The sequence below is a fragment of the Grus americana genome, chromosome 3 (genome assembly GCF_028858705.1).
Source record: "Grus americana isolate bGruAme1 chromosome 3, bGruAme1.mat, whole genome shotgun sequence".
NCBI lineage: Eukaryota > Metazoa > Chordata > Aves > Gruiformes > Gruidae > Grus > Grus americana.
Genome location: NC_072854.1, coordinates 81,942,262 through 81,955,079, shown reverse-complemented (window position 1 = coordinate 81,955,079; position 12,818 = coordinate 81,942,262). Strand labels below are relative to the sequence as shown.

Here is a 12,818-nt window from a genome sequence, read left to right as displayed (position 1 = left end):
CACTGACTAACCTTCTGGGAAAATGCATGCAATTCTGTAAAGTCAGGGGAGGTTTGCATTACAATTGTCATCTAAAATTCAGACAAGTGAAATCATAAAAGCCAAAACAAAGCAAAACTGGTTTAATACAGGTGAATGTCAATGCCAAACAAGAACAAGGCAGTGAAGCTGCAGCTCATCTGGGTGACTTCAACATAACAGAACTGCATGCATACAAGCAATTTAAAATGAGGGAAGAATCTGAATGTGAACACAACTGAAATTAAAATTAAACAGTATACTGACTAAAAGGGAAGATGGAAAATGCAAGCAGCTAGCTGGTAGCAACCATTAGCTATAGCAGATGTGCTTGCCATTAGCTCCAAATACATGTTAAATTAAAACCAGCATCTGTTCTCACAGAGATGGCCTCAGTCATTTGAAAAGAAAGGTTAGTTTGGAAATCAAAACTTTAGAAAAGGATAAAGGCAGGATATGGGGGATGTAGAGAGACCTGATGTCTGACAACCATGGGCAAATGTTCACAGATTTGGATGGTCACTCTGCAGCTCTGAATGAGCGGTGCTACATTTCACAGGAGCTGGTGAAGATCCTGCATGTAGAAGTCAACAAAACCTTTTAAGGATGTGAACGTAAGATTCAGTGATTTGACTTCTTTCTAGGCAATCAAAAGCTGAGCAAGCAGTAAAGTAGATGCTGGTGACAAATGCTGAGAAAAGGAAAGCGAAGTCCCAAAGATTTCCAAATAATGACTAGAATTTAACTCTGAGCAGCACTTACCGAAAGAGAAACAAAATGATTACAACAGCAGGCATTATAAAATACTGTGACCTGGAAAAATGAAAGTACTAAGAATAAGTAACTCAGTCAAAAAATTCAATTGCACAGTTACCAAGGCTGGATGTAATTTCAGAAAACTGAGGAAAAAGACTTCCAAAATGATGAAGGGATTACAAATTTTAAACTAGGTGTTAGGAACTATCATCAGAGAAATCACAAACAGAAAAGAAACTGTCTCATCTAATCAGAGTGCTGAGAGCTGAGGAATAAAAAATAAAGTGGAGGAAACATGCCTGTCTGGGACTCCTTAAAAATGTTCCTAGCCACTGACTGAGTAATAAGACTGATCAGAACTACCCAACAGCAGGAAAAAGTGACAATAGAAGAGGTAAAGCGTCCCAAACTGTCAGTATTTGGTATCCTGCTCTTCCCATCACACCATCAGTTATATAGTACTGGCTGTCTAAATTTATTTTAATAAATAGTATGCTGAAATATCATAGCAAATTTGTTTTAGGGTCATAAATTCTGAAAAGAATTTATGTGTATATCTAAGAGTTTATTTCTCATTTTGGGACTTGTGGTGAAAAATTAAGTTCAATTTTATTTGAGCTGATTTACGACTCTTAACTAATCAAACTATGGTTTTGAACACCCATCTACCTTCTTTCTAGAATACTGTACAGATTTAAAACAAAGATCAGTTGCTAGAGTATGAAGTCAAAAGTAAGAAGGTAGATTGCTTTGTTTAGTGAGGATCTATAATAAACTTAGGTAATTACTTCTCATATTTTAATTTCACTGTAGTAAAGTATAAAGCATAACTAACAACAATGTAAAACTTGAATTTGAAGTAACTATAGTTTACTGCTTAATAGTGTGGAGCAAGGAGATTTTGAGAGTCAATGAGACCAAAACAAAACCAACAGCAAATTCAGTCAAAATACGATCATGTATGAAATCTTCAGGGGCTATGGGAAATTAGGAAGCAGCCAGCTTTTAGTAAATATTTTGGGTTTGTGATGCTTTGCATTGTGAGTAGCCATTGGCTCTGTCACGCGCATAGCAAATCTGTAACAGACACTGTGTGTTTATGAGGATTGCTCAACCTTCAGTAACAACTGAAAGCTCTTAGAAGCAGATGGCTGGGGGGCTGTAAGAAACCAGTTTGGTTTTACGTCAGTCTCCCAATGGATAAAGGCCCACACTGTAATGAGTACACATTAATAATCTTTCCAGGAACTCTGACAAAGAACCATGGGTTGAATGTGTGTTGAAAAAATAGCTACTCTTGCTCAAAAAGCTGCATTTTCAAATCAAGGTTTTGGTGTGAAGTGGGACATGATTTGATTCTTCACCTATCTTCTCTTTTTCTCATCTATGAAGCAGTCCTTAGGGAACAGTTTGAGTTGAGACATTTCTAGGAAAGTAGTTTTCCAATCCACTGGCTTTCTTAGGACTGAATCAGAAAGTACTGCAGAGCTACCAGAGAGCGCACCACCACTGCTCTCTTCTCCTGCTACTTCACTCAGACACCTCTGCTCCACCACTATGGTTCTGCTTCTTGGCATGCTTATCTGGTATGTGAAAAATAAGCCCATATTCTGAAGTGTCTATGCTGCTTTTGGGAAGGCTGTGTAAGAACTGCAGGGGATATGCTACTATTATTTGCCTCTGCCAGTGTATTGCCATGTCCCCTGCACAAACATAATCCATGCAATTTAGCCCTTACAATCTAGAAATGATGTCTTTATGAAAAAATGGTGTGATACTTCCATTAAGGTACAGAAACCTCTTATTAAACCTCTGATGTTAACAACTTGATCGCAGGGGTACAGGATGCAAGTTATAATGACAAAATTGTCTACCTAATACAAGTAACTGACTGTAGGCTATTATAGGATTCGTACAAAAGGAAATTTGTTGCTGGCAATTTTTTTTGTACTTTATACCAATTGTAAATATCTCTGTTCTGCTCTGTTGAGTTGAAATATAGAATCTTCTTGTCATTGCAGGTACTTCTTGGTTTATGAGTTTTCAGTGATAAATCAGTGACATGAAGTTCCTTCCCATTTTTGTTGACTGAGAGTTGCTGTTTCAATATTAAGTAAAACTTAATTTACTCTCACAACAACATATCTAATATCTGGACAGATTATTATCCCAGAGGGTTGAAACTATCTGTTAACCTCTCCATGCAATAACCACCTAGAGTCTATAGCTGAAAAGACAAAATTAAACTAAAATGTGTAAACATGATGCTGATGTTCTGTTCTTGTGTAATGTCTCCTTTTGTCTTCCTAGTATGCATTTTCTGTCATTTTCATCATTCTCCGGCTAAAATTAAAAACTCTATTACACAATAAGCATTACAAATGTTATCTCAAATAAAATTAGCGCTAAAGAGATTAGTTTCATTATTTAAACAAAAAGAAATATTGTTTCTATCATATTTGCTTCTGGAAATTGAAAAGTGAAGATGAGATAGGGGATAGAAAAAGGACTGGGAATTTGCCCTTCAGTTTCAACCCATTTGAGGTTGAAAATAAACTTTATTTTTACAATAAGCTTTTCTTAAGTCATGATCTTCAAATTGTGGACTCTTAGTGTTAGCAGCTCATTTAAATAGCCACACAGTTAAAAATAGTTGGGCAGCATTGTATTTTAATGACAGTTTTGCCCATGAGAACTGCAAGATCTTACTCCATCAATAAAATCAGAATTACTGCCATGTATAAATGACAGTCTGAATCCATGTGTAACAAGGAGGTCCACAGCATTAGAAGAAAAAAGAAAATATATTTTGTCTAGAATTGGAGCTGATGAAACAGAGGCAGCCTAAAGAGCACTTAAGAATTGCTCTGGCTAGAGATTCCTTTGATAATATGGGTATTTTCAGCTGCTTACCTTTAGATTAAAAATATTAGTGGTGGTGGTCTCAAAAGTTAACAGCAGATACTTGAATAATCCTCACAGATGTTAGTACTTTAAATAGGAGAGGTACTGTCATTCCTACAAAATAAACACATAGTAGGATGGAAATAAAAAATCCATCCAAGATGTTAAAATGTAAACACAGACTCTTGCATTATGTAAGTACATGAAGACCTACAGTGAGAAATTAAAAAGTTGGGGAAAGAAGTCAGATTGTAAATTATAGGGAAAAGGGGAGTTGGTAAGTCTGCCATTTAACAGTCTTGAGGATAAATGTCCTAAATGATGAGATAGTTAGGAATGTAAAGCTGGCAAAGGAGTCGACCTACTCAGAGAGTGGGAAGAGGGGACAAGGGAGAGCTAAAAACTAAGGCAGGAATTTTGAGCTGTCTTCACCTTCGAGTCAAAGAACATCTCTGAAATTTCTAACAGGGCTATGGACTCTAACCTCAGTAGTTAAAAGACGTTAAGTTCAGTGATCAAACTGGAAGTCGTAAAAACCAAACCAGAAATCAAAAGTGAACGTCAGATGGTAGTTCAACTAACAGATCAGAAAAGGGGATGTGGCAAATTCTTCATTATCTTGAATCCTTAAATCATGATGTAATATGGTCATTTGTGCCAAGTTTCTGGACTGTGGGTGCTGACCCCCCGCCTTTCCCCAGTGTCAGAGAATGCAATCAGGGAGTTGCGAAGCATTGAAAATTTACTGCGCTCTTCCCTACTCTTTGCATGCCCTTAGTCTTCAAGGTCAAGTAACTTCCATCATCCTCTCAAAGCTCTCCCAGATTATATAGATTTACTGTCACCAATAATTCTTAAACTATTTTATAATAAATTGTGAAAATATGACTTAAATGAGAAACTTCAACCTAAGAAACTCTAAAAGGGCTCATCTAGTGCTGGTCACTGTATTTTGTGATAGAACAGTGAAACAAATACATCATTATATAGATTATCTGGTAAAAGTCCGGTGTTACTGGCTGTGACTGTATGTTTTAAGTAACTATTTGTATTAACAATGAAGCATGGAACTATTTTCATGAGGGATAAAAACTTAATGTTCAGTTAGGAATGTATTCTGTACCTGGCTGTTTCTGTAGTAGTATTAGTTCTACCCTAGACAAGTTTTGTGGGTACTGACTGCATTTGCCACTTCTGTCTTCATATCTGCTTTTGACAGTAACTTTTATTTTTTGTGTCATTTAGAGTATTTTTCTATTAAGATACTGACACTGAAGTCATGCTGTAGCTACCACTTGAGAGCCATTCATTAGAGATTCAAATAGTAGTTTATTTTACAAACCTCTTAAGAAAATTCACCAATGTATTAAATGTGTATGATAAAGTCTTAAATTAACTTGTATATATTGCAGGTAAATGTAACAGGCCTTACAAAGTTTAAATATCGTATCTTAATCCAGACAGTGAGAACTTGCAATTACATTGTGTATCCCGGAAGTTTGTTTATTACAAGTTCACTGATGTCTTTGTATTGATTTGGAACACATAGTTTCCCCAGAAAATCATCATTCTTGTCTGACATACTGTTTTCCAGGACACTAAGTTCAAGATCAGACATGTTAGATGGCAAGTAAGAGTTAACTTGCGTTACTGACTGGCTTTTTCCTGCAGAGGTCTGCCCCTTTCCTATATTCAGATCAGTATCAGAGCTAACTTGTTTGCTTCTCAGTGTAAATACTTGTTTCATATGCTCATCACCCCTGTTCTCTTCCCTACTGATTTGCTGGGCTTCCTGCTCTTCATCTAGTAACCTTGCTTGAATGGAGGCATCATTCAGTGCATCAACAGATTGAGCATTAGTTCTCTTGCTGGTTTTTAAGTCACAGTTTCTCTTCAAAGACTGGACTGAAGATGAAACTGAAGGAACTGGCAGAAGATCTGAAGTACTTTCAGCTCTTTGACTTGTCTTTGAAATTCTGGACTTACTGGATTCCGGCTCTGTATCTGACCAACCTCGCTTTGGGCTTTCAAGCCACAGAGGTTCAGGACTGCTCTCAAGAGCTTCTGAGTCTCTGCCCATACACTCAACACTGGTGAAGTCTTCTGAATAAACTGTGTTCTCAGGACTAGCAATGAAGTCATCCGAGTATATGAATTCAGAATTGTTTTCAACACTCCTGCTGGGGCTTGGTTTATGATCACTTACAACAGACGCATCATCTCGCTCCGCGGTTTTATGGTGGATTAAGTGTATTGCTTCCTCATTACTTTCCTTTGCATTAGCCTCTGATGGGAAAGCTGCAGGGAGTTGGGCTTTCCCATACTTTTCCTTGTGAGCAGATTTTAATAGAGTTTCTTCCAGTAAGGGGGCTGTAGTTACTTTGCATGGATGTTCCTTGCTTGCAGTTTCATTGTTCTTCAATAGACTTGCAATAGCCTGTTTCTGCAGGTCAGGGGACACATCTCCTGTCACGGAAACGTGCTCTGTGAGAGCACTGTTTTGTAATGAAGTCTTACCAGTTTTATCAAACTGATTATTCTGCTTTGAAGTCTCTCCCTTGCTACGGTGCCTGTAAGAAGCCACATGCTGTTCTCCGGCATTTCTAAGCAGCTTTCTTTTGGATAAAGGGCTTTTCTCCTTCAGCATCTCCATTTGTTTTTTTCTGTACTGCTCTCTCTTTTCATGAATTATCAGCTTATCAGGGTTGGTCCGCTGCAGCCGTAGCCTCAGTGTATTTGTCAGCCCATACAACAGTTTCCTTCTGGGAGGTCTGTTTTCCTTAGTTTTGCGGTTCCTTTCAGAGTCTGTCTCCCTCTGGGGTACAGCCTCCTTGGGTCCTTTCCCAGCCTGAGAAGACCCTGGTGAGGCGGCCTCTTGCCAGCCTTGCTTGAATCTAGGGCTGGCAGCACTGCAGCTCCTGCCAGGCCCCACAGGTGCCTCTGGAGGCTTGAGGGCAGAGCTGGGGCTGGGGGGCTGCGAGGCCATGCCACCACGCTCTGGGGGCTGGTAGAGCCAGGCCAGATGGGGGTGGACAGCAGCAGGAGTAGTACTGCGGGTGAGCACCGACAGCTCTGCCAGCAAGGCACTGAGTAGCGGCAGCTGCCCCAGGGTGTTGTGGAGCTGTCGAGGGCTGGCAGGGTGCAGCAATGAGGGCCCAGCGCTGGGATGTGGGGGGCTCTGGCCCTTCTCTTGCTCCTGCGGTCTCCAGGCCTTGACATGCTCCCATTTCCCTGTGGCTGCTGCTGCTGGCGGCAGATGAGGCTCAGCAGACTTGCGGCTGTAATACAGTACGGGAGGGCAAAAGATGTTGCCCTGCAGCTCCTCATCCTCCTCCTCACCCTCCTCCTCCTCACCGTCCTCCTCCTCGCCTCGCGGCTCAGGGGAGGCAGCGGGCGGCGTCGCAGCGCGGGGGCTGGCCGGGCTCGGCGGGGACAGCTCCTCACCGGCCTCCAGGCTGGTGAGGCTGTAGCCCAGGACCAGTTCCCCGACAGGGTGGCCCGCGGAGTCCCGCAGCAGGAAGGAGCCGCGGCGACCGCAAGAGGCAGCCGCCCCGGGCCGCTGCAGTAGCTCGGCGGCGGCGGGGGCCAGGGAGACGCCGCAGCTGCCGAGGAGGCGTGGGGGGCCCGGGGCGAGCCCGGCGGGCAGCGCCAGGAGCAAGGCGCGGAGCGGCCGGCGGCGGAGCGCGGCGCAGAGAGAGCCCCGGCGCCAGCGGAAGAGGCAGCGCTTGCCGCGGCCGAAGGGGAAAGTCCGCCCCGGCCGCAGGGGCGGCGCGGCGGCGGCGGGGCGCAGCAGGAGAGTGGGGAAGTCCAGGAGGCGCAGCGCCACGGCCGGGCGCAGCGCGGAGCCCGGCACCGGCACCGCCACCCGCACCGCCTCCACGAGCAGCTCCAGCGCGAAGAGTTCCTCCAAGCCCGGCGCCGCCGCCATGGCGGCCCCCGGCCCCAAATCTCGCGAGAGGTGTGTGTGAGGGATGTTAGGTGAGGCCGCCGGCTCTCTCGCGAGAGGGGCGCCGCCCCCGCCGCGGGGGGCGTTCAGCCTCTCCAGGGAGTCCTGCTCCGCTGCCGTTGCCCCCAGCAACGCGCCTTGGCGAAGCGGCCTGGGGGTTGTAGTGCGCCCGAGTGGGCGTTGGAACCACTACCCGCCACCTCCTGCAGCGCAGGGGTACCACGGGCCCAGGGATTCATGGGGGGTACTTAGCCCCTGGTCCCACGGGTGGGGAGAGGAGCAGTGCTCCGTGGCCTCCTGCGTGCCCCAACAAGGGGCTGGCCATGTTGCGGTCTTCTCTATCTGGAGGGTACTGTGACAGGCTGAGCAGGTGGCAGCTGGTGTGGCAGGTGGAAACTAGGGCGCTCCTTGGTGTCTGCTCGCAAGCACCCTTGTTCAACATATTCATCAATGACCTGGACAAGGGGACAGAGTGTACCCTCAGCAAGTTTGCTGGCGATACTAAACCGGGAGGAGTGGCTGACACACCAGAAGGCTGCGCTGCCATTCAGCGAGACCTGGACAGGCTGAAGAGTTGGGCAGAGAGGAATCAAATGAAATTCCACAAGGGCAAGCGTAGGGTCCTGCACCTAGGGAGGAATAACCCCAGGCACCAGTACAGGTTAGGGGTTGACCTGCTGGGAAGTAGCTCTGTGGTGAAGGACCTAGGAGTCCTGGTGGACAACAAGCTCTCCATGCGCCAGCAATGTGCCCTTGTGGCCAAGAAGGCCAATGGTATCCTGGGGTGCATTAAAAAGACCGTGGCCAGCAGGTCAAGGTAGGTTATCCTCCCCCTCTACTCTGCCCTGGTGAGGCCACATCTGGAGTTCCGTGTCCACTTGTGGGCTTCCCAGTTCAAGAAAGACAGGGAACTACTGGAGAGAGGGCACCACACCCTGATACACTGAAAGCAACAGACATATTTAACAGTGGCCGAATAGTCGCTCTCAAGATCCCCCGGGAAGACGATGGACAGGCATTTTTCCTCATTTTACAGGTGGGCATACTGTGACTATGACATTTAGTCCAAGATTTCTAACCTCTTAATTTTGCGACTTCCAACCTGTGTAGGCAAGAGACGCATCTTTGTGTGTGGTAACCGCGATTGAAATTAAGGGGTAAATTATGGAGGAACCAAAGCCTTGTTTCAAGATGCTGAGCCTCTGCACTCCCAACAGTTTCATGTAAAAAAAATTTCAGTTTCATGTCCCTGAAAATCAGCCCTTTTCCTGTATTTCATTCTGCACAGACAATATAAATAAATATTACTGAATGCTAGTGAAAACTATAGGTGTTAATAAGCTGTGTAAGATCAATCAGTGAGTTAGTGACAAAACAATTATTTAAATAGAAAGGGGTATCAATTTTTAAGTTTGTTCTTGTTGGTGTGTTTTATTAAGTCAATCCTCTGGTCACAGGAGCATATTTCTCTTTAAAAAAAATGACATTTTGTTACTGAGTTGCAAGTTAGAAAAAAAGACCTTTTTCATTCCAATAGTCCGAGTTTCTACTAACCACCATTTTAAGGAGACTTGTGATAACCCTTCTTTAGATTGCATGTCACAAAAGAGTGGTTTAGAAAATAGGCATGCCTCAGAAAGGCAGGGTCATGGAGCCAAGTTTCATTACCTGCTACTGCCCCAGAGACAGCAGGTACATATTAGGATCTACATTAGTCACATTCAATAATCTTTTTAAAATAGCTCTGGTTCTTCTCAGTGCAATCTCTTCAGTCCTCCTTTCTTACAACTAGACTTCAATTCTTCTGTTTTTTTCTAAAAGTCTGGAAGACTGAGGAATTTTGCTGATTCAGCGAAGTCTTTCACTGACCTTTTTTCTATGTTTGAAGTACTAACATTTCGTCTCAAAAAATTCCAACCCATACAATTGGTATCATTAGCAGCAACTCAGCAACTTTGCTTCAAATCTATCTTTTGAAGGCTCTGAAATGCCTTCTTTTGCTCTTAATTTCTATAATATTTCAGATTTATTGATCTCTCTACACAGAGCTCTCTACAGTTGTACACCTGTTTATGGATAGAGAAGTATGACTATTAAAAGAAAGATCTTCAGAAAACATAGATTTTGCTAGATCTACAATTAAATAAACTTATTCTGGTGTCATTCTGAAGACTGCATTTTTTAATGATCAAATGCTGGAGTAAAGAGCCGTTGTTCGCCTGGATATAAAATTGCTCTTCTCTGTGCAGAATCTGCAGGGCGATGCTTGGAATTTGTGCAAATATTTAGCCTAGTGCCACTCTGATTCAGAAGGGGGTCAGACAGTCTGCTGGAATATTCAGCTGCAACATAACAGCAGTTCTTAAAATACTCCCGCTTAAAATGCCACCCAAAGAAGACTTATTTAGTCTTTTCTCAGTTGTCTGTTGAGTCAGCCACTTGCGAAAGGGCAATAAACAGGAAGAAGTTCAGGAATAAGGATGGCAGTCTTTGATAACTCTCAGTTTTCATGAACTCTCTTCTTCAGAAAAAATGAAAAGTTATAAAATACATGAGCAAAGCATTTGAAGTTTTTGCAATATATTTAGGTTTCTCTCTTGAAGAATCTAGAAAATGTTTCAAAAAGGAATAAAGTCAAATGAAAATTAAACCTATTCAGAATTTACTGTTTGCATATGTTTCTGTATATTGTGCAGAGTTTTGCAGAGAGGTTTGCTGTTTCCTGTGTCCAAATTCTACTTCATGATCCTTAACTTTGTGCTGACCCAGATCTAGTGATGTATGGAGCAGTCTTGGAACAGTTGCAATAGTATTTTTGGCATAGGTATTTTGATATCCATCAAAATGAAGGATACCGTGGTTTCTCCCCATGTCTCAGTGCGTACCCTTCTGTCCACAGAGTGCCCCATCAGTTGGGTGGTCAGAACAGCCGGTACAGAACCTATTCAGACATACAGCTCCAAAATACCTCTCTTACATTGCTGCCCTAAAGATGCTTCTTAACTCTTCTGACTTCAGTATGATACCTCTCATGTTTATTTTCATTCTCTACTATCTTTAGCAGACTTTGGGAGTGTTAAAATAAACATTATGTGCCTAGTTGTGTGGCCCTTCTCCATTTGGCAAACACCAGTCTGTTTCCCTCTTTTTAATGATTTCATTGCTGTCTTTAGTATTTTAGTTTCTCAGAGTGGTGAGAGTTAAGGCTTACGGCAGAGTTACTTCTGCAAAGTCAGCAGGGGTAGCACACAGGATTGTTTTCTCGTTACCTCAGGGGGGTAAAAATGGTTGGCCTTTAAGATATGTGTGACTCCGTGGCTTTCACAGCCAGCTTGGAAATACAACCCATGCCAGCTTGCCTTCTGATTCCAAATTTCTTCAAGGATTAATGGGACTGCAGCAAAACACAGCTTCTCCTTCTGTACTGAGCAGTCCTCATCATCTTTCTTGGATCTGGGGAAACTCAGTCCAAGCAGACACTTAATGAAAGCATGGGAAAATCTGGCTAATACTTGAGAGGGAATGACACTGTGAGAGCCAACAGGAAGCAGGATGTAACAAATACAGGAGCTTAGACAACTATATTGAACATGACAATGAGACATATCCATAAGGGTCATATCTGAGGTGATTTCCTTCATTTAAAAAAAGTTCTTATTAAAGCCAATAGACATTTTTGCTTAAAACAAAACAATAGTGAAGGGTCAACCTCAGGATTCAGCCCACTGAATATTCTTTGCTTAATGCCCAACAACATGCAAAGCCAATTTCCTTAAATAACTGAGTGTCATTAGCACATGGTGGCTATAACATCAGTCTTTCCTTTTATTCGTTATAAACCATCATGAACTCATTTGGTATTAATGGAAACCCCACGGGTTCGCATGCTGTCATTTAGCATTAATTAATGTATCATTGTTTAAATTGTGATAGTCCCCATCCAATAGCTGGGAAGCTCTTTGAAAGTTCTCAAAAGGATTGATTTCTTTTCTTTGGCTTCATGGTTGCAGCCCATACTTGTCACACACATATGTACTGAATGACGAAAGGATTCCTGGTTCTTAGCCATCCAAAGAGGACAGCTTAATCACACAGCAGCACAGTTGTGTGCATATGTTTGAGAAGCGGAGAAAATCTGTACCAAAAGTTCTCTTCAAGGTGTGGGGGTCCTTACAATTCCTATTGTAACTGTAGAGCAGGATAGGTCCTCAGCCCCTCTCAGGGTTTAGCATTCTCTCTGTAGGCAGTGATTTTTCAGACTCACCACCTCCTAAAAAGCTACGTTTACAGCATTCCTCTAGCTCAAGCTGGGAACCATTGGGGGGAAATTGCAGTTCAAATATCTGACAGAGCTTCTGACAGCGGAAACTTGTGAGCCTCAGGATGGTTCTTTAAGTCAATTCAATAGTTAGATGAGATTTCATTAAAATAAAAAAATTGGAGATGTCTGCAAATAGTTGAGTAGGAAATAGTATTGTGTGCATTGTACGATCACACTGATGACACTCATTGTTTAATCTGTCATAATTACCATTGTAAAGTATGTTTTTTCAGAGGTTTACAGTACAGCTGTTTTGTTCACTGCACATTTTCAACCTCTAAACTGTTTCTCTTTTTCCCTTTAAAAACAAATTAAAATTAATTTCACTGCTTTGAGAGCTCTCCTTTAGAGAGAGCAAAACAGAGATGTTGTTATGCAAAGCTGCGGAGCTGGACCAGATCCCCCTCACCAGTTGTGCATGAGGCTGAGTGATACTCAAGTGCCTGTGCCTGCTAGGAAGGGGGCAGAAATATTCCATCCTACTTAGTGAACAGGAGGTATGAAGCTGCTTGTGGAGGTCGCAAAAGAGGAACCAATTAGCCCTGTATTTTTCATGTCCCTTCTTGTTTTCCAAGGAGACATGGTGGCAATCCCATGGTTCAGTAAAGTGGACTGTGAGAGAAATGGCGCTCAGATGAATGCTTGTCCCTGGCTTGCCTGGCAGTGGGATTTTCACTCTAAAGATGAGGTCCTTTTCTTGGCTAACAGCTTCATTCCAGAGATCTCAACAGCAATGTCTCTCTTGCATGCTTCATCCCTTCAAGCTTCTGTCCTTACTCTTATTCTGCCAGGCAGGAAGTATGGAGTACTTCCCACTGGTGTCCTGCTAATGTCTGTAACTTGCTGACTCTTACTTACCATGGTGGCTGTGAT

General features: G+C 43.0%; 2 protein-coding genes across 2 annotated transcripts in view; one reads left to right on the top strand and one right to left on the bottom strand.

Annotated features, from left to right (window-relative positions):
- The first annotated feature begins 2,193 nt into the window (after window positions 1-2,193).
- The window catches only part of SIPA1L2 (signal induced proliferation associated 1 like 2), a 224,505-nt gene continuing 213,880 nt past the window's right edge, over window positions 2,194-12,818 (top strand). Inside the window, exon 1 of the mRNA XM_054821154.1 lies at window positions 2,194-2,360. The gene's annotated coding sequence lies outside the window, so the exon portion shown is untranslated. The remainder of the gene's footprint in view (window positions 2,361-12,818) is intronic.
- Window positions 5,035-7,612, bottom strand: MAP10 (microtubule associated protein 10). Its single transcript, XM_054821161.1, has one exon. The coding sequence runs from the start codon at window positions 7,604-7,606 to the stop codon at window positions 5,156-5,158; it is 2,451 nt and encodes an 816-aa protein (XP_054677136.1). The 5' UTR covers window positions 7,607-7,612; the 3' UTR covers window positions 5,035-5,155.

Excerpts from the sequence above, each read along its gene's own strand:
- MAP10 (XM_054821161.1), bottom strand. The coding sequence starts at position 7,606 with ATGGCGGCGGCGCCGGGCTTGGAGGAACTCTTCGCGCTGGAGCTGCTC.